The sequence below is a fragment of the Montipora foliosa genome, chromosome 2 (genome assembly GCF_036669935.1).
Source record: "Montipora foliosa isolate CH-2021 chromosome 2, ASM3666993v2, whole genome shotgun sequence".
In the NCBI taxonomy this organism is placed as follows: Eukaryota; Metazoa; Cnidaria; class Anthozoa; order Scleractinia; family Acroporidae; genus Montipora; species Montipora foliosa.
This window is the reverse complement of record NC_090870.1, coordinates 60,416,140-60,437,107: the sequence shown is the minus strand read 5'-3', so window position 1 is coordinate 60,437,107 and position 20,968 is coordinate 60,416,140. Positions and strand designations below refer to the sequence as shown.

The following is a 20,968-nucleotide window of genomic DNA, read 5'->3' as shown; positions in this document are numbered from 1 at the left end:
TTTCACGTCAAATTTTATGTGTACCACATAAAAAAAACCTTGGGCAAATCTTGCCGGGAAGCGTTTCGATAGTCGTCTGGCCACAAAAATCAATATGCGTGCCGAATCATGACAAGGCCCACACTGCCTCCCCTCCACTAACGCACATTTGGAAAAGCTCCCAGATTTTGGGAGTCACGTGACCAGCCGCAACTAGAATTTCTTCCTCAACGACAAGGAAGTAGAGAAGAGAGACCCTGGAAACGAGGTTGCGGAAATACATAGTAATTTTGACAACCTGAATGGATTTGTTACAAAGGACAATGCAAAATTACCCCATTGTTTTATTTGCCAATGGAATCCGCATGGACAGCTGGGAGCAACTGTGAAGGTAGGTATATTTACAGGTCAAAGGTTATGTTTACAGTTCATTGCCTTAACATCACTAAAACAACCCTAACCTTTCAAGAGAAGTGCCGTGTTTATCGTGTTTTTTTTTTTTTTTCAATTTTAAGGATGAGTGCAGTTTTGTCAGTCTTCGTGATGTCGAAAGGGCCATGCAAGTGATGGTCTGGTTTTACAAACATGTGGATATTCTGGGAAGACTAATGAGGAACGTGATTAATGAACAACGAAGAGAGGAAGGTGACGATTCTGACGAAGAAGATGATGACTTCGATGAACAGGTGAGATCCTCTTTCCCTTTCGAAGCAAAGATGGCGACAGAAACAGTGCAAAAAGCATTCTGGTACACCTGTTATAAAGTTAACTTGAGCGACCGGTATTTTATTCGTATTTCCTTGTGTGTTTTGTGTTATGTTTTGCTGAGGGTACTTACAAATGTGTTGACTTGCACAGAACCATAAACTTACCTCTTTGCAGGAGCTTATCGACCCCGTGACACGTGCCTTGGTGCTAGCAATTGGCGTTTGTTATCATGCTAAGCTGCAAGACAGGCGTAAAGATTTTCGAAAGGTGGTGGCTCAGAGCTTCGGAGCTCCATGTGCACTTTCTGGTGGCGGAGAGCAGATTCTTCGCGAAATTTCAAGGTTAGTGAGGTATTCGTGCAATTAGATGGATGAAAAACTGCATCATCATTCTTGTAATGCCTTCTACTCAAAGTGGTTTTCAACCATAAACAACTGTAGTTTTTTTAATGCGGCCAGTTGAAATTGGATTCAGAAGTGTTGCTTTTTGTCTTGTTTGTAAAGCAAATGTGTAGCTGTTTCTTGACGCTGTAATCCTTTTTTTGTTAGCTGCCAGCGAGCTGTGCTGAACGAGTTAGAACTGGGCCCGAACATTGCACGCAACACAGCCCTTAGCGAAAACGTTTTCATGATGGTGGTGTGCATCGAGCTAAGGATTCCCCTGTTTGTGGTTGGTAAGCCGGGCAGCTCAAAATCCCTGGCCAAGACCGTTGTAGCTGACAATATGCAAGGCGATGCCGCTAGGTCTGAGCTCTTCAGAAGCCTCAAGCAGGTAAATCGCCTGGGAACAACAGAGACATACCCCCAACAACTCACAGCTCGCTTCAGTCTAAAAGAGATATGGCACTTGCCTAGCCTTTGGTTGGAGGGATGGTCTATTCACAAATACTCAAATTCGGTTTAAACCACCTGCTCTTCCAAGTCATGTAAATAGCAAGTGGTTTATACCTTCCGTCGGATAGGAATCTTAAAGTTGCCCCCAATTTTATCCGCATTCAGTTACGTTTCCACCGTTGCTCCCAGTTATATTATGTCGTGAGTCAAAATGCGCGAAAAGTGAAACTTCGAGAAGAAAACGGCTAAACGTGTTTTATGTTGACTGTTTGGAAGATTTATGTCTGCAACGAAAATGTTAATTTAATATATTACAAGAGGGGTCAGGCGCCGCGAACTAGCAGAGCAGTTTTAGCTTTCAGTACTTTTGAACAAATTGTTCAAGTTAATGTCGGAGTATCTGTTTTGACATGCAATGCCTTGTTTGCTTAGTTCGTAGCCGGAGAATATATCAAGCAGCTACCTCGCTATATGTTTTGTCAGATATATGATACGTTTCTCCTTTTGAACAAACTTTTTATTATAATTTTCCCTGCGTTTGTGAATAATAGGTCTTTTTACTGCAGGTCCATATGGCATCGTATCAATGTAGTCCTCTTTCAACCCCTGACGGTATTGTGGGGACTTTTCGCCAGTGCAGGAAGCTACAAGAAGGAAAAAACTTGGACAGATTTGTTTCAGTTGTTGTACTTGATGAAGTTGGTCTGGCAGAGGACTCTCCTCTAATGCCTCTTAAGACACTGCATCCTCTACTAGAGGATGGTGTGACATCATCAGATGACGTCATCGAAACTGAAGAAAAACCCCAACGAGTAGCTTTTATTGGGATCTCGAACTGGGCCCTGGATCCTGCCAAGATGAATCGTGGTATCATGTTGTCACGTGGAGTACCTGATGTACAAGAGCTAATGGACAGTGCATTGTGAGATTTTAACCCATTCTCGTTCGTAGAGGCCGAAATTGTTTTGATTAGAGCAGAAAATTGCTCTCTTTGTACTAAAGACGCATTATCCGGCGATAGCTGATTCGGGCAAGGATTTTTATTGTCTGTTTCTTTCGTTTAGAAAAAGACGGAAACAAGACGCATTATGTCTTAATGAGCTATAAGTATCTTATTTATTAGTGCGTATTCTACGACGAACTAAACAAGGAATTAACACTTAAAGTCATTTTTCGTGGTTTCTGAGAATAATGTTATATTATGCAATATACGAAGAAAGTGTCTCTGGCTTAGGAGGAGCTGTATTTGCTGTGAAGTAGTGGTTGAAATCAACAGTGGCAAGGCGTGCAGTATCCTTAAGGAGCCCTGTGTTTGTTTTCCGATTGGCACCGCCACTTTCTAACTCTAAGCGAGAATGGTCATCGCAGGTCCTTTGCGAATGCACTCAAGTTGCTCGCAACCGGGGTGATCATTCTTCACTTCCCATAGTCATTAGAAGCCCGTTTTACAGTACACGTCTTTCATATATTTCAGTCACAATTTTTTAAATAGTTTTGTTTCGTTTTGTTTTAAAATGACTGGTTACTTCTAGCGCTTATCTTCATTGCTTGCTTTGCAGGGGTATTTGCTCAACAGACAAATTAATTAAAAACCTCATTCAGCCTCTGATACCTCCATTGGCAAATGGATATGCAGAACTTTACAAAGAGCAGAAGGACTTTGAAACGTTGAAGAAATGTGACAAAGAAGAATTTTTTGGGCTTCGTGACTTTTACAGGTATAGAATTTTGAATTTTTGGGAGAATTTTCGTTTTACCGTATTTCACTGACATGGTATTGCGTATTTTGTAAATGCGAAGTGCGGGTTATAGACGAAGGTGAGAATTGATCGTCACACTTGGGCAATTAAAGCAATTGCCTCTTATAGACAACTGGGAGAATTTCTGTTTTACAGTATTTCACTGACATGGTATTACGTATTTTGTATATGTGAAGTGCGGATTATAGACGAAGGGAAGAGGTGATCGTCACACTTATCTGGACAATTTAAGCAATTTTCTTTCTCAGACACCTGAAAAATTCAGGTGGCTTCAACCGGATTTGAACCCATGACCTCTGGGATGTCGAAGCCACTCACTTGGGAGCAGGTCAGTTTTTTGGGCTCATGTGTTCCCGTGAAAGGAGTGGATAAATGAAATAAATGTATGTATTTGAAGTGATCCTAACTGAGTGGCTTCATAGCTCAGTTGGTAGAGCCTTGCACCGGCATCGCAAAGTTCATGGGTTCGAATCCTATTGGAGCCATCTGAATATTCCAGGTGTCTAGTCAAGACAATTGCTTTAATTGTCCAGATACGTGCAAGGATCACTTCAGTTCAGTTCAGTTCAGTTCAGTTTATTTAGCCACAGTACATTACAAAGTACAGCATAAAAAAGAAATAAGGCCTTTTGCAACTAACAATCACATGGTAGAAAATCCGCCATGCTGAATGGCAAGCTCATTATTATTCCCCCACTGGGACATTAAAAAAAGGCAAGTCAAGCTTGACTGATTCAGGTCTCTTTGTTTTAATGTTCCAGTGGGGAAATAATAATGAGCTTGCCCTCCAAGCATGGCGGATTTTGTGCCATGTGATCGTTTAGTTGCAAAAGGCCTATTATCACATGGCAAGGGAGCCCAGAAGAAACCATGGGGCTTATGTGCTTAATTAAATTACCATTAAACATAACACGATGTTTTCCTTATTTTACACTAGTAACAAGAACAAGAAGGAGAATATATCAGAATCTGATTAATAACATGACAAAAGATACGTTTTAATCTTAGATTGAAAAAAATATAATGAATGAACATTTCGAATTTCAGGGCATAACTTATTGAAGAAGACTGGGCCTTGGTAAATGATGGGAAATTTCCTGATATTAGTACGGCAAAATGGGATATAGAATCGGTTAGAACCACGACTTTCATGGTATTATTTTGCATTTCATTTAAGCCTCGTTAAGATGGTTTATGCTATTGCTGCTAAATCTGGCCAAAGACCTGGTTGGCATCAGCTTGAACACGCTATTAGAAGGAACTTTGGTGGTCTAATTGAAGGAGAGCCAGTGGAAATATTCAAACGTCAAATGGCCAACGTCCAGGATTCCGATGTGAGTATGGGCTAATTTACAAATAACAGTGTTCAAGGGACGGCGGATGGTATAATTGTTTCCATTTACTCACTAGGACGATCCAGAAGTTAGAAGCTTAACAACGATCAGACTTATTGAAGCAAGTCTTGCGAGGGAAGATGTGGCGGACCAGACTAATTTCAGGTATATTACAATTCTTCGCCGCTTATCGTTTCTTTATATGTTAGAGAAAAAAATGTTTCGCTTTCCTTAGCCAGGATTCCTCTCGACAAATTTGACTTCTTAATTTTCTTTCAGTGAGAACCGCTATCTGTTGATCCTTACTGAAAATTATGCAGCGTTAGGAATCATCCAGCAGCATCTCTTGAAGACGTCAGATGATGCAGTAGTGATTTTCGGAAGTAGCTTTCCAAATGACCAGGAGTACACACAGGTATAATCATTTGATCGCAAAATCAAGAGGGCGGCTCGAGTATTAATGAGTCAGTACTTTGCTGAAACCTTGTTTATTTGAATGGTTTTAGATCTGTCGCAACATTAATCGAATCAAAGTTTGTATGGAAACTGGAAGAACAGTTATTTTGTTGAACTTGGAAAGTCTCTACGAGAGTCTGTATGACGCACTCAATCAGGTATGAAACTTCTGTTCCATATTGTTGCCTGGAAGCCAGGTTTCACCCATAGAGGTATTGTCATCGTCTGCTTAACAAGATATAGCTTGTGAAGTGATTCAATTATTTTAATGCCATATCCTAATCCATCATTGGGGAAAATGATTCAGCGAGCGATTAATCCCTTTGAATTCACCTCAAAGGCCTAACTTAAAGAACAGTAGCCTTAAACCTTTCAACAGTAGCATTACCAATTAGCTCAGTTGATACAAGATAGTGCAGCTTCACTCTTACAAATGGAGGACCAGTTTCTTTTGTAACTCACCACTGCTAGTTTAATTAAACTTTATTTTCAGTACTATGTGTATCTTGGAGGACAGAAGTATGTGGATCTTGGTCTTGGCACTCACCGTGTTAAATGCCGCGTCCATGATGATTTCAAGTGAGGGAAAAATATTTTTTGCTCACCTTAAGTATTTCATTATGAAAATATCTTTGTGGGTAGTTGGTTGTAATTTGGAATCTGCTTATCTATAGCCCTGGACGAACACCTGTTTTTGGTGATTGATGTTGAAGGGAGCCCCACCCCACCACCCACAAAACATCTAGCCTTGAATGGGATTTTAAACCCATGCCCTTGACAGTATTTCTCTTGAAATTACTACAGAAAATTTCGCCTGTTGAGCATTCAACGCAAGTACTTTCGAAATGTGAAGAACAACGAGAACTCTTTTTTTTTTTTTATCGTAGCAGCACTTTAATGAGGTTAAAAAAACCTTTTTTCATTCCATTTGTCTTCTGATATCCGTTAAAGCAACTTTGGTTGTTTTTAGGCTAATAGTTATCGCTGAAAAGGAAGTGGTTTACAACAGATTTCCCATTCCTCTGATAAACCGTTTGGAGAAACACTTCCTGGTCACATCAACAAGCTTAACTTCAAAGCAGATGGGGCTGGTTGAGAAACTTCAAAATTGGGTGAATGACTTTGCTGAAGTGACTGGTCCAAAGAAACGCAGCAGGTGAATGGATCATACACGTCAAATTGCTTTTTCCTTTGTGTATATAATGAGACATTTATTTTCTTTTTGGTTTGATGCTTAAGTCAGCTTATGATATGGCCTGCACGGCCCCGCGTGCACTTTCATTGTAAAACTATATTGGGAAAATCCCCGTGTGAGGTCCGTACGCATTAGCGCGAGGAGGGCCGGAAAAAGCCTTGCGGCCCTGTTAAGAATACGTACTGCGCTGTGCAGTGCGATTTTAGAGGATTTCGTCACTTGTAATCATCCAAGCTCCTTGCAACCAGAAAAGCAAATACTAACAAAATATTACACAATCTTTCTGTGCAAATTTGTAACTTTTTTGTCCAATTCATCTTTTGGGTGCTCGTGAATAGCCTAAAAGAGCCCATATGTCTCTTCCCGACAGGAAAATATTTGGCCCGAGGTCATGGCATACGACGAGATCCGTTCTCCATGATTTAGTCAACCCGAAAATTTTGCAAAATCATTGTTAGCAATTTCGCCTGGGACATAAAGATGTCCTAGGCACATAACCAACCACGGAACCAAAGAAGTTGTTGTTTCCACAGCTAATTGGGTTCTGGTTGGCCTATTAATAACAGTGGGTGACGTCAGAGAAACAGCGCTATTATGAAGGAGTGTCATGTCGTTTTAGAGGAATATACTTTACTTTTCTGAAAGTGTTGTTTACCGTTTCTTTGGTCCTTTTTAGAAGGGTTTTCTCAATTGGAGACTCTTTTGTTGGATTCCACGAAGACACTATTCCTTCTGTTGTGATGCAAGTTTGCAATGATTGTGAAGAAGAAGAAGAAGAAGAAGAAGAAGAAGAAGAAGAAGGAGAAGAAGAAGAAGAAGAAGAAGAAGAAGAAGAAGAAGAAGAAGAAGAAGAAGAAGAAGAAGAAAAAGAGATAGAAGAAGAAGAAGAAAAAGAGATAGAAGAAGAGGAGGACGACTCTTGCGAAGACGAAACAGAGGATCCTTGGGAAAATAAAGTAAGGGCAAAATAATGTCTTCAATAGTAAAACACTATTCGGTTATTTATGATTCAAAGCGTGTTTATTACATTGTTTTTTATTCTTTAACATCATAATTCATCATTTGTTGAGCGTGATCGGAGCGAGCTTAAAAGGAACAGCATGCATCATCGGTACTAAGCAGAACACACGAAATAATCTTGAGGTACCACAATCCCACCGGGCTTCCGTTCCATCAAACGTTTTGGTACGTTTCTTTCCCGCAAAACACTAGTGCGAAGTGGCAACACCTGAGTGACTGTAACAGCTTATCACTGCATGAAGAAATTAATAGTACAGTGTGAGCCGGTAGCCGTTGTTTTATAGGCATGTTGTAGCCGTTCCCGTCCATGGCACCTTGTGTAATGTTTTTGTTTAACTTGCTTCTATTTTCATTTGCAAAGATGGTACGAAGATGTAAGAACATGCTTCTTGAAATGGCTACACCTGATGCAATTGCTCGTCTTCCAGCGAGTGGCCTAAAAGCCGAGGCCAAAGTGATCTGGAACGTTTACTTTCATGAGCAGCAGCATTCTAGTTTAGCGGCGTTCATGAGTCACACGCTCAAATCTGACAAAGCTCACCATAAAAAGAGAAGACAAGAAGGACTACTTGTCCAAGTGAGTAGATCTATTTATTTGAATCACTAGGAAGGGGGGGGGGGGGGGGGGGGGCGCACATTTGACATCCTCCTGGGGTTGTTGTCTATTGTTCCTTCATCAAGAGCTCCCAATATCCAGGTACTCGGGCACTACCCTCTTAGCCAAATCAAGCATTTGATTGGTTTGAGTTGATATGGTTTCCTTGGAGGGCCGCAATTATGAGTATTGAAAATTTACCTGTCGCTCTTTCAGTACAAATAAGTTGAGTCAGCTTTCCTTTTTTATTTAACTACTTTTTACCTCTTCCTTTGTGCTCATGAGTGTCCTCTTTTTGTGTCAATGATACTCCAAATTTTAGATTACCACCCATTCACGTTTGCTGTCCAAGAATGATCTTTCCGTTTTATGCGACCAGACAGCTTTTCGTCCTTCAACAGTCGATTTCATGACACTTCAACAATTCCAAACTGAGCAACAATTTAGGACTTTGGTCAGGTAACATTCTCGTTTTATAAATGTCCTTAATGTTTTGTAATTTAGGTTGTTAAAGTTGAAATGCATGAGGGTAGGTGGGTAGCACAGCTGAGTGATCAAGGAGCCGGACTCTAAAGTTTGAGTCGAACCTCCGGCTACAGCTGCCCTTTAATATTAGACATGATGATATTAGTGATGATGTTTATGTGTATCCTTGTTTTATTGTTTCTGCGAAGACCAACATAAAGCTCCTCAAAGGGTTGACGTCAATTTATAACTTATTTGTTCAGTTATCATTTAGTTCTTTCTTGCTTGCTTTCACAAACGAAATCAATTATATAATCGTAATTAAATCTTATCAAAATACAAAGTTTAATCATGTGTCGGCTGAAGCTGGTTACCTTAGAATCCGTGGAAACTCTGGGAATATCCAAGAGATACTCTTTTGGGTTGTACGATTTAACTATTGAAGTTTGAAAATTCTCACCCCTTTTGAATAAAGCAAGGAATAAGCAAGCCAAAAATGAACAAAGCAGTCTCCTAAAAACGAACAATACTGAATATTGAATTCGTGTGTGTTGGTCTCACGTGTGTTGTACCGTCGTTACAGATGCTTTTTTGAACAACTTGGGGGCGGCTGTCCTGGTATTCTCATCGTTCAGTGCGATTCGGGTGATGACAATTTCAATTTGATCGCTGGTGCAAGACACATTCTAATGGAAGAACGAAATAATGCACCTGAACTCCTCAATCTTGCCAAAATTGAACCAGTCCACATCGTTCTGGTGGTGCAGGTGCCTAGAATTTCCGGCGGATGTCGTAATTTTGTCGGCTTTCAAGGTGGAAAGTGGATGTCAGTTCACATTGACGAGCTTCGTCCTCCAGGCGGAAATACACCATCCATTGAGCGTTTGATTGACAGACCAATCAGCGAATTGTTTAGAGATGGAAATCAAATGCAGCCAGAGACGGGCAAAAAAGCACAAATGTTGGCTGTTAATCTCTTGCGCAACTGTGTCCAAGCTGCAGCTTGCAGAGTCGAGAACGAAGCCGGTTCATGCGATCGATCTACCCAGAGAATAGAGCTTCTGTTACAACTCTTACCAGAAAAATTTGAAAGGATAAACGGTAATTATAAACTGTGTTGTGCCAACATAATGCTTGCTCTAAACAGTTTGTCACACAGCACTTATTTTGGGGGTTCTATTTATTTTTACTCGTATAACGTACATTTTGACTTCCTATGTCAAAGTGTTACTATGACAAAAATATTTCTTCTTCTTCTTCTTCTTCTTCTTCTTCAGAATTTGTTTAAGTCTAACTTTTGGATTTCACAGTCCGCCATTACTCACGTTCAAAACTTAAAATTTCATCGTGTAAATGCAGCTTATCATATATGCCAAACACGAGCTTAAACCTCTGAAAGCCCGAAACTCCCGTGCTTCGTATTAATTCAGTCGCGTACACTTTCTTAAGCTAGAGTGTCTTTGACGTAATTTTCTCCTCGATCTAGCTCTCTCAAGATTTTAAAGTTAGTATAATGATTTTTGACCAAGAAAATTCCAGTTAAAATCAACAGATGTCGTTTTTTAAACAAGGCTCAAAACTTGGGTAACTTACAGTGTTAGTTAACATAGTTTTGAAATCCAAAGAAAAAGAAGAATTCATTTTTTGCTCATAGTAGCTCTTGAAATGTTTTGTAATCCAACAACAATCTGTAAACTCGAGACATTCCCTGACGTTGATTCACCTCGGGTTGTAAATTTGATACGATAGTTTTGCTTACTTATATCGTGGAGATAACATGTAACACCGGTTATGTTGGTGTATTTTACGTTTTCCAGTAGAACACTCGCCCAACTGTTTTCGATTGAAAAGTGGAAACTGTTGGGAAACGTCGTTATAATCAGACTTTTCCGAGAGTGACACTAAAAGTTGTATCCCATCTTTCAAAGACGGAAGCGGTTGTGCATCTCGTATGCCTTTTCAATCGTTAACCTGCTTTAACCTGGTTTGACTGATTAACCAATCAACTGAAAGTAGCTTTTTCCTAGTACCAGGGGTATTAATTAAAGCCGGTTACCAGCGGTCTACTGCTGCCCATAGCTTCTGTTTAGCCTGCGAGCAGGCTCTCGTGTTTGGGGTCGCGCTGTGATCTCAGTCGCGCAATCCCCCCATTGTCAGCCGCTTATATGGAATAAACGGTATGGAAACCCCTAATAGAAGACGAAAAAGGCCCAACGAACCTACACATGATTTCATGTATACAACACTATTTTTTAAGGCAAATTTGTTTTCTTTTGAAGACGAGATGACATTTGCTAGTGTCTTAGTCCAAAGGACGTACAACCTTCTGAAGGAAAGTGAAAGCACTGCTTACAGTGCAAGCCAGTGGCTTTATGCGGAAGCTCTGTCGGGAACAGGTGTGCAAGAGTGGGGTACTTTCAGAAAAGCACTTTGGAAAAGAGTTTATTCCTCTGTTGTTCCAATCCTGGCTGAGATCATTGCTGTAGCCGACACAGACAGTAACTTGGATTTGATGAAGGACGGCAGCTCTTGGCTTTCTACTCTATGGTTAAGGATTCTAGCAAACCCCAACATTTCGGAGCTGAGTTACAGCAAAATAATTTCTCCTGTTACAAATACTGTTCGCGAGCGGGTACAAGTGCTTGGGTCTGGTGCCGGAGGTCATACTTTCAAGTGCTTGTTTCCGTTTTCGTTCCTCGTCAAGCAACAAGTCGATAAACTGTTACAAAGCGCTTGTAGCGTGGCAGGTAATTTATATTATTATATAAACACCAATGAAATACCAAGTGAGCTTTTGCGCGAAAACATGATAGCTTCACACGTGAAGAACTCACTGTTGCTATAGTTACATATAAAATCGCGCCTTTTGATGCCTTTCGTGAAATGATTTAGCATTTAGTTTATATAATAAATAGGATATTACGTGGCCGCTTGTAGATACGAAATTTCTTGTCTCGTGTTGATCTCCGCGCGACCATGTAATATCCTCTATTTGTCCTTTTGTATACTACAATGAAATTGGGCTTTGTGAAAACTTCTCGGGAGAGAGAGAGAGAGAGAGAGAGAGAGAGAGAGAGAGAGAGAGAGGACCTGCCGCTTGTGGTTTCACGCAAACGCGATTTGATGATATCTCCATTATCTTTAGCGGTTACATTGAGACCGCTGTTGCCACCTAAAATTTACGGACTTTTAACCTTAGTGATATAGTCGAATGGATCTAACGTCCAACGTCAACTATTAGTCATAAACTTAACAGAATTTGCTGTAACTTTCTGATGTTTGCTTCACAGTTACATCAAGTGCTTCTTTGGTCGAGTGTTTAAGAGAACTCATCAAAACTTCAGAGACAGGGCGTCTTTTCGATGGACTGGGCAATGAATATCTTCAAGCATTACCTTATCTGTCAGACTACGTCCACATGGTTTACAAGCCCTCAAGCACACTCGAACACGAGGTTTTCAAATGTCATTTTTCTTATTAACATTTTAAAATAAAGCAGGTACCCACATACACTTTTCTAGGACTCCAACGACAGGCAAGGAAGTAAGTTCTCTTTTTATTTGGTTAAAATTAAACTATGCGACTGCGTGATGCAGTCGTAGTCTGTACCCACATTCCACCCCTGCTCACCACAGAGTCTCCAGTAGCTCAGTGGTTAGAGTATCCATACTAGATGACGGAGGGTCGTTGCTTTAAATCCCATCTGGGGCTGGGAAGTTTTCCTAGTACCCAGTTGATGATGCATAATATCTTTCCTGTATTTCTCTCATTACTCGCTTGGGTGATAATTATGGTTGTGGTTTTTTGTATTTATATACGGCTGCACATATCACAAAGTCTCATGGCGGTTTACAATTCTTTCTCCAAGGTGAGATCGGACGTCAGCTTGTAAAGGCGCCTCTGGCAGCCGCTAGCACTTCATATTTTATCTCACCCACCCAACCCAACCTATGCATGTATATGAAGGGAGGAGAGACCGCAACACCTGGGGTTCCTCCCTATTGTGGGTTCTTTAACGTCCCACAGTGTTGATTATACGGAAAGTTTACGAGACGCGGCCAACGGTTTATAGTCCTTATTCAAAAAGACTTGAAGGTCTAACCATTTGCTGGTCTAAAGGCAGCACTTTCTCCTCAGTTATTCTAAGACCCTGAATATTGGTCTGTCCGGAGTCGAACTCACGACCTCCCGCATGGCAGCCCAGTTCTCAACCAACTGAGCCACCGGTGCGCGGTAGTAAATAAGGAAAAAAAAAAAAGAAAAAAAAAAGGAAACAAAAACACCAGATTTTAGAAAACGGACTCTCATATTGGAGTATTGGTGGTTCAATCTTGGCCCCAGTTGTTCAAGCCATGCATTGCGCATTTTGCCGTATAAATCGCTCTCCAGTGGATAAGTAATAGCGAAACCAATTGCGCTATCCAATGGATAGTGATTTATCCGGCGGATAGTGTTATCCACCTTTTGAACAACTGGGGCCTGGTCATGAGCCCCTGGAGAAAGGGATTCGACTGGACCCTCCACGGTAACAGAGTGATACTCAACCAAATAAGCTCTTAATCCAAATCTGAGAGCTGGTCAAGTTTTGACCAAGGTTTGGGTTCCAACGCCGACCGAAAAATCGGAACGACAAAGCGTACCGTGTAAACTGGCCTTGATCCCCCACAAACATAAAACAACACTCGAAAATTTGTTACAGCGTCAGAAGTTTAAACGTAATTTTCAATTGATACAACAATAGAGCTTGTACAAAATGCCATATATTTGAACTGCAGATGTGAAAATATTCTTAGGTCAATGATAATCGCCGTTAAACTGCTTATGAGCCTGAAAAAATTCATTCTTATTAAAGCGATAATAAATTTGGTAATCTTGGTTTATCCTCGATTCATTCAGCTTGTATGCGAGGCAGTTATCTCCTCGGCGCGAGAACTTGGGCTCGAAAAGGATGAAGATGGAAATGAGTTATTGGACATGGCCCTCATTCATTTGGGACACAGTAGAATCCAGTCACGACTGAGGTGTTTTGCAAAACTTGTGCAAGCCCAGCCAAATGTTGTACCAAGGTTGAGAGAAAACTTCAGAGAAAACGAATCTGAAGTGGTAAGTACACAAGAAGTTGATCATGACGGTTGTTATCAGGAAAATAATAATAGAAATTGCCCCTCTTGAAGTGAATTCTCCGATAATTGATAGTGAGTCAAGTGATCGCAAATAAAACCTTCAAAACTCGAAACAGTATTTGGTTCGTAACACATTTTACTGCTCATCCAATGTACATCACCTTGGATAACCTCTATTACAATAAGAAGGTTGCTGTGGTCACCCCTCCAGTGTACTTGGGATTTCATTACTCCCCACCCCCCTGCCAGTTATATATTAACCCTCGCTATTTCTTTAGCACCAAACAGCTCCTTGGCACTTTTAATGTCGAAACTTGATTTTGCTGTCAGGAACATTTTTCGACGAACTAGTGAAAAGTTTTCTTCTTATCGTTGCAGCTCTTAGACGTTGTTGCCCTGCGCATTTGCCTCGAAGAGTTTAACACGTCTGATGAAGTGTTATTGGATCCAGACTCCGCTCGAAAGTGGTGTGACAGAGTGCTGTCAATCAGGCAAACAGTTGAGGTGATGATGGGGACTGAAAGGTTTCAAGCTGCAACCGAGGCGACTTCAAATTACGGAGACAATGCAAAAATGTTGATTGGTCTCTGCAGGTAAAGTGTCCTGTAATCCTCTTTAGAGTCGACTTGTAAAGGAATTTTTTTCAACACTGACATTAATATTTCTTTCCTATCGCAGTTGCTTGTCGTTCTCATCAAACCAACCATGCTTTTGTTAATTTCCAGAATTGCTGGGCAGCATTTTGATAACCAACCATTGCTCAGCATATATTAAGTGGTAGCAATGCATGGACACTGGGCGGTTAAACGGTTCATCAGACGAGAGAAAGTTTACCTCAATGGCATCCAACGTGTTTCGCGAAACGCTCCGATAATCATGTTATCCGTATACTAAGGCCCGATTCACACGGTACCGGACGAATTTTTTAACGGTAGAAAAATTTGACCAGCTAGTTTGTTCGCACGGAACCGTGCACTATTTTCGCTCTGTTCACACGGAACTGACGAACCGGGTTAAAGTTTAACCTTTGTCAGTGGTTTTACCATCTGTTCATGCGCAGAGCGCTACTTTACGAAATTCAAAATGGCGTCAAGAAAAAGAAATCCTTACGATAGTAGCTGAGTTACCACGCATCCAGGCAACCACGCCTTTGCCGTACAAAAATTTAGACGGTCAAGGTGTTCACAGCGCGCCGGTTAAATTTTCGACCGTACCGGCAAAAAATTCGTCCTCGATTTTGGCGTTCAAATTTTTGAACGGCGAGGCGTCTAAATTTTCGTACGTTTAGCGTGATTCCGTGTGAACGGAACCCCTAAATAGACGAATTTTCAACCGGTAGAAAATTCGTCTGGTACCGTGTGAACGTAGCCTAAATTAATTTTTTTTCGTCTTATCTTTCCGCGTATAGGTCGATGTGGCAGAGAGCAGGAGCTGTGAGGCTATTTGTGGAACATGTGGCTTCTTTGAATGAACAAAATAGTGGCTTTAATTCGGAAAGTGTACTTCAACTGTGGAAGGTCAGTTAACTTGTAATCATACAATTATATGTTCATCCTAATCAATAAAAATTACATTCCATTGACGCAAATTTTGTATATCCGTTTGAAGATCAATCCCTTCTACGATTTACAAAAAAGATTCTTGTTTAAATTTTTTGAAGGCTCTTGGTGAGGAAACAAACTTCTCGTCACTGGCATCGTTAAAGACCATCGAGAAGTTCCTGATAAGCTACAGTGAAGAGGCCCTAAAGAGGTAAAAGAAAGTGTCTAAATATGATATTTTTCACATTGTTATTTATCAATCTTTGTTTTATCATACACGTGCCCATAATCCCACATACTTCATAAATCACTTCGCAGTGTCAATAACATAGCCATTAATGATAAGAAACCGTGTTTAAGAAAAGCCTGAAAAATTAAGGCTTGAATATACTTCCCGTTAGTTCCCGTTCAAGCCCCAGTTTTTCAGGCTTTCCTTTCGTTACTGTTACGTTAACGATTATAACTGAAATCATAATACAACTCTCTCCGCATTTTAAATATCTATGTTTTTCATGTTTAGTCTCTTCGTAAGAAACTGTGATAGCTCGATTTCCGCCCTACGAAACGCTTGTTAATAGTTCTCTGTTTGTTCAAATGAAGGGGCGATGAATCCGAATATCGTCGTCGGTGCAACGCCTTTTTTATGGAGCTGGTTTCATTGTTTTGTTTTGGTGAATCGTCGAGAGCATTGGAAGAAGACGCTCTTTCTCACCTCATGCGCTATGTGATTGGTCAGCAAGGCACACAGACTAAGGACTTCTCACCTTTTCCTGATTACCAAATTGACCCAACACCTGTAGTGCGTTCTTTCCTTCTTCAGCAGCTCTTACGCTCAAGGTAACTTATTATTCACATGCTTTCGAATTAGATCGGTTTTCGATTGAGTGACGTAAAGTTACTAAATAATACTAAAGTGATGAATTAGGCCAATCATATTAAATTCAGACAATCAAATAGCTAGTCACAAGCAAATACATGTATTCGTTCATATGTGCAGGAAAAGGCGGAATCGAAAAGCACTCTTTGACACCCGCGTTGTAAAGTGGAACTGAGTGATGTTAACAGTCAACAGTCCGCCCCCCCCCCCCCCCCCCCCTTGCCGTGTGATATATAGGCTGGAATTTACAAAAATGGTCTTTTGCTCCTTTTTTATTTTCTTTGCTTAGCCAATCGTTTGTGAAAGAACACTTAGACGTTTTCTTGGAAGAAGCTCAGAATTTACAGCCAGAGCCGCAGCACATTATAGAAGTTTGTTTCCTTTGCGTCCAATGCATGGAGGTAACTGTAGTAACAATTTAACCTCTTTTTCCCGTGAAGAAAAAAGTACTTGCAGAATTATGTAATCAAGTAAAGCTACGATCCTCGCGGTTATGGACGCAATTTTAGCAATTGCCTGACAATTGCAGAACTCCAACGGGGTTTTGAATCCGTGACCTCGCGATACCGGTGCGACGCTCTAACCAACTGATCTATGAGGCTACCACCTATTTGCACCTTATTAAAAGAAAAGGACACTAACTACTATCATTAGGGCGTCCTGTCCTATTTCTATTCGAACTAAACGAAACAAGAAACATTTAAAGAAAAATCTATTCAAATGATACCTTTCCGATACTAAAATAGCCAAATGTCATTGTTTTGCTCAGACTCGTGTGCTTTTCACAGTGTTGCTTTATCTTATGTATGTGTTGGTACCCTATGTTTGTATGTTTGCCTTTTGTTTTTAATTTTTAGTTTATGCTTACTTTTCCTGCGTAATGAAAAAGCATATCTCTCGTAAAATAATAAAACTTTTTAACGTAGGGCCAGTATTAGTTTTAACTACTTTAGGCCCTTTCTCCCTTCAGTCTCTACAATCTTGTTACAGTCGTGAAGATAAATACAAGTACATATTTAGCAAATTAGTAGCATAATAAAAGGACTTTTGCAATAACATTGCACCACATCTGATCAAGACACTAGACAGAAGTCGACTGAAACGTTGGGTCTTTGAATCGCAACTTTCAAGGCTACGTTCAAATTTATTCAAGCCATCAAACTGTGTCTTAATGGAAACCTGCAATGTCAAATGTAACTTTCGTTGTTTCTTCCTTTTTAAGTTTGTCAGTAGCTGATGCATAACTTCTTGCTTTCATCTTTTGCTGCATTTTATTTTCAGGACAATCTGATCAGTCGCTACCAGGCAAAAATCTTTGATTCGAAGTTAACTGTTAAACTGAAACACGCCAAAAAGATTTGCGATGAAGTATTGGCTGCCTTCGAGACTGCTGCGTCCTACACTGATGAGCCTTTTCTAATGAACGCCAATGCCCTGGAAAGTGTTGCCAAAGGACGCTATGTGTTATCTCTGGTAGCAAATTACCTGTACAAATTCTTCATTGAGGGAGACTCAAAGTTTTGTAATGACCTTGATGTTCAGCGAGAATTTAAGTATCTCCTGGAGTCTGTAAAACGACTTTGCTTGGAAAGCGCCAGCACAACTCCGCAGTTGTTTTTAGTGAGGCAGCTAGTTAGACGGTATGGCTTCGATTGTGTCAGGACCCTTGGAAGGTTTCAGGAGCTACAGTGGATTATACCACCAGAAGCTCGTCAGCAGGTAAGCGGACTAACGCAATGATCTGCATATTAAAAGAAGAAGACAAAGGCTCCGACTGAATGTCGTTTCGAATGTTGCTACAGGTTGTAATATTGTATTACGTTCAGAGTTATTGGAACCTCCGTCCTGATTTAAACACAGTAAGCATAAAACAGATTTTCGGACCGTAAGTAACCTATACCGAGCCGTTCCAAAACCGAGCCTCTGCAGTCTTCATGCAAGGGAATTATGATGGAAGCTTTTCATACCAAGAGCAATACCGACAGAAAGTCGAAATAATTCTTAACATTGTCTTACGGGAAAATATTATTGTTAGGAGGAAGATGTCATCCAGGACAGGTTTGTTGTTCACGAGAAACAGTATCGGGACGTTCGTGAAGGCCTGGCGAAAGGAATCATCAGTGGGAACATTGAAGACTTTGCTGATGCCATGACGGTAAGAATCGCCTTTATTTAATCAGCTAGTATGAGTAACGTCTTTTGATTCCAAAAATGATTTCAAATCCTAGACAAAATTTTATAGTAATCGTTCTTTAGTGTAACTCATAGTTACAAACAAAGTAAAACTGGAACTAGACCCCTGATCCTTTTGGCAGTTGGAATCATAACTGTCGTCGTGAATTATGTGAATTTACATTTTCATTAGGGTTTTGGAGATGTTGATAAATAAGAGCAGAGCGAGGATTTGTGTACTGATCAAACCCGATACAATGTTTTATCACTTCATTGCAATTGCAGGAGATTGAAGGCGAAGGTGTCTACAAGGACGTTCTACTTTTGCTAGCGTTGTATCGAGAGGTGACATTGGTAAATGCATCATCCCAACGCCAGAACGTTTCTGATAAGGTATACTCTAAATTCAAAAAGGGTTGCTGTTTGACGCCTGGGAAACGAACAAATTTTATCCCATATCCGCTGAACGATATTGTATTCTATGCCAGGTCACTTAAGGAATGAGGCACTTGCAACCTCTTGGGTGTTACTTTTGTGCCTGATTGTCTGAGAGCGAAAGCCTCATTTAACCAGCGGGTAAAAAGCATCTCATCAAATGTCTACGCATGCGAGAGGTCAATGAGCCGGCAAACGTTCATCCAATCCTGATTCCAGTCCAGGCCCCAGTTGTTCAAACGATGGATAGTGCTATCCGCTGGATAAATCACTATCCACTGGATGACTCAATCGGTTTTGCTAGCGCTATCCATCGTTTGAACAACTGGGGCCAGTAGTATATCTTAATCCAGAATGGCCCCGGTTTTTGCGCCTTTTTTTATTCCAGTTTGCTTATCTGATAAGCAAACTGGGCTTGCCTAATGCAAATCTGAAAGTTTCATAGACTATTATACCTTAAATCCGGCACGAAGAATTATGGACATATTTATAGTAATACTGAAATAGAACCTTTTGTTAGGGATCAACGTATTTAGTTGCTGTTCGTAGAAATATCAAGGGATTATTCCCCAAACGACTGAATTAATTGAACCTCAAAGTCTTCTTGTTTTTCTTATAATTTTTCTTATTTTAATGTTTTTCTTTTTTGTACTTTTTAATTTATCTCTCGTCTTGTAATTTTCTTTTTAATTTTAGGTTAAAGAAACGCTTATCGATTTTCTCCGAAGTGGCGGGAATCTTTCCACAACGGTGAGAAAATACAAAGCCACATTGAAAAGGAATTTAAGTACCTCTTTGATTTCAAAATTAATTGCGCAGTTTTTAAGTCATCGTCATGTAACGAAAAGTTTGGGCTTGATAGGTCTGACGCTTTCAAGCGATTGTCAGTAATTGACGATGTTTGTCAAAACAAAGTTAACGCTTTCCCGAATACCGCTACTGGATCGCAACAGGCGTTGATAGACTGGCAGGTTAAATTTAAACACCATCCGTGCGAGATATATATGGTAGAAACTACGATACAAACTACGATTCGGTAGATCATAAGGTTGAATACAATTTGCACTGGATTTTTCACCCACCCCTCCACCAGACAAACACGGTATTATATCGCAGCGAGATATTACGGAGCTTAAACAAGGACGACGACGACGGCTGCGAGAAGGCCACAAAACAATAGATCTAATGAGCAAAAACGAAAGCACTGCCGTCTTCGCTCTGACAAGGACGTGCGTGAATTGACCAAGTTTGAGGTTATGTGGAGGGCGGAGCACTAAACACTTGACTTAACGATAAATTCTCAATTTTCTCTCTGATTATCCACACCGTTGTCACCAATTTTATTCCTGGAATGTTCATATACACTTTTCATGCCGGGGAACTTGGAATAATCGTAAAATTATTACAGTAATGGGAAATAGTAGTTTTAGACAACGTTTCCATTAGCCGTCGTCGTCGTGCTTGCTTAAGGTCCCTATCAGGAAGTGTTGGTCAGCCAAACTACCTAGCAATTTATTTAATTTAAACACAAGGGGATTGACTTTGTGAACAAAGTGTCTGGCTGAGGTGCCAGACACGAAAACAAGCCCGACAAAGCAACATGTGAAATGAACTCGGTATTAACGACGGGGTAGTAGAGTTTCCTCCCCTTCGAAAGATCTTAAACATAGAAAAGATCAGCAAATTGACATTGTGAGTATTCAAAAGCTGAGAATTCGAAGTTTACAAATTTTGTGTGACTTCTGCGCATTGTTATGCATGCTGCCATGGATATAGGAATTTACAGAATTGCACAGATGTTGTTAATAAACACAAGTTAAACGATTAGGTTCTTTTCCGTATCTTTTTGCAGATAGGTTATAGGGTTTCGCATTTTTGCAGACAACTTGTTAACTTTATTTATATCATGTGAACATTTTAATCATGTTAGCAAGAGTGGTTAATTAAGTTCAAAAGGTCCGAAAAATGTGCGATCTTGTGGCAGTAGGGGTTTGAAACACAAGAGGCGGACGTTTCAATCGTCTGCCCCTCGTCAGAGAAAGTGCTGTCGTGAGTTTCATAACAGGGAGCTTACGCAAGAACGACGACGACAGCTACGAGAACCCCACAAAACCATGGGATTAATGAGCAAAAATAACAGCTTTGAACGCCCTGCACGTGCGTTTTAAACTTTGGTACATTTTTTTGCCGACCTTGTCCTGACAACCACGCGATTTGACCAAATTTGAGTTGTGTAGAGGGCGTGAGAACCTGGCGAAACATTTTAATTTTTTTCCCAAACAACCACACCGTTCATGCCAATTTTATTCCTCCAATGTTGATACACACTTTCAATTCCGAACAACTTGGGGTTATAACGAATTATTACAACAACGGGAAATAATTTTCTAAGACGACGTTCTCGTTGGAGGGCGTCGTCGTCTTTGCGTAAGCGCTCTATTATTGAGAATTCAAAGGTCTCATAGATGTCCTTCG

The 20,968-nt window shown here is 40.5% G+C and overlaps 1 protein-coding gene and 1 non-coding gene across 4 annotated transcripts in view; both read left to right on the top strand.

Moving 5' to 3' along the window:
- LOC137984298 (E3 ubiquitin-protein ligase rnf213-alpha-like) overlaps positions 1-20,968 on the top strand; it is a 99,929-nt gene that overhangs the window by 57,370 nt on the left and 21,591 nt on the right. For all 3 annotated transcript variants that reach the window (XM_068831442.1, XM_068831450.1, XM_068831432.1), the window contains 27 exons: positions 495-665; positions 862-1,028; positions 1,236-1,458; positions 2,087-2,442; positions 3,080-3,238; positions 4,458-4,614; positions 4,691-4,779; positions 4,894-5,029; positions 5,121-5,228; positions 5,564-5,649; positions 6,041-6,226; positions 6,942-7,221; positions 7,647-7,862; positions 8,203-8,339; positions 8,929-9,446; positions 10,625-11,092; positions 11,636-11,799; positions 13,242-13,448; positions 13,847-14,061; positions 14,877-14,985; positions 15,129-15,220; positions 15,610-15,846; positions 16,176-16,287; positions 17,168-17,605; positions 17,922-18,041; positions 18,344-18,451; positions 19,190-19,243. In XM_068831442.1, the coding sequence (XP_068687543.1) occupies positions 495-665; positions 862-1,028; positions 1,236-1,458; positions 2,087-2,442; positions 3,080-3,238; positions 4,458-4,614; positions 4,691-4,779; positions 4,894-5,029; positions 5,121-5,228; positions 5,564-5,649; positions 6,041-6,226; positions 6,942-7,221; positions 7,647-7,862; positions 8,203-8,339; positions 8,929-9,446; positions 10,625-11,092; positions 11,636-11,799; positions 13,242-13,448; positions 13,847-14,061; positions 14,877-14,985; positions 15,129-15,220; positions 15,610-15,846; positions 16,176-16,287; positions 17,168-17,605; positions 17,922-18,041; positions 18,344-18,451; positions 19,190-19,243 (5,313 nt within the window). The remainder of the gene's footprint in view (positions 1-494; positions 666-861; positions 1,029-1,235; positions 1,459-2,086; positions 2,443-3,079; positions 3,239-4,457; positions 4,615-4,690; positions 4,780-4,893; positions 5,030-5,120; positions 5,229-5,563; positions 5,650-6,040; positions 6,227-6,941; positions 7,222-7,646; positions 7,863-8,202; positions 8,340-8,928; positions 9,447-10,624; positions 11,093-11,635; positions 11,800-13,241; positions 13,449-13,846; positions 14,062-14,876; positions 14,986-15,128; positions 15,221-15,609; positions 15,847-16,175; positions 16,288-17,167; positions 17,606-17,921; positions 18,042-18,343; positions 18,452-19,189; positions 19,244-20,968) is intronic.
- Trnaa-ggc (transfer RNA alanine (anticodon GGC)) lies at positions 3,693-3,765 on the top strand. Its single transcript has one exon. It is a non-coding gene; the product is annotated as a tRNA-Ala (tRNA).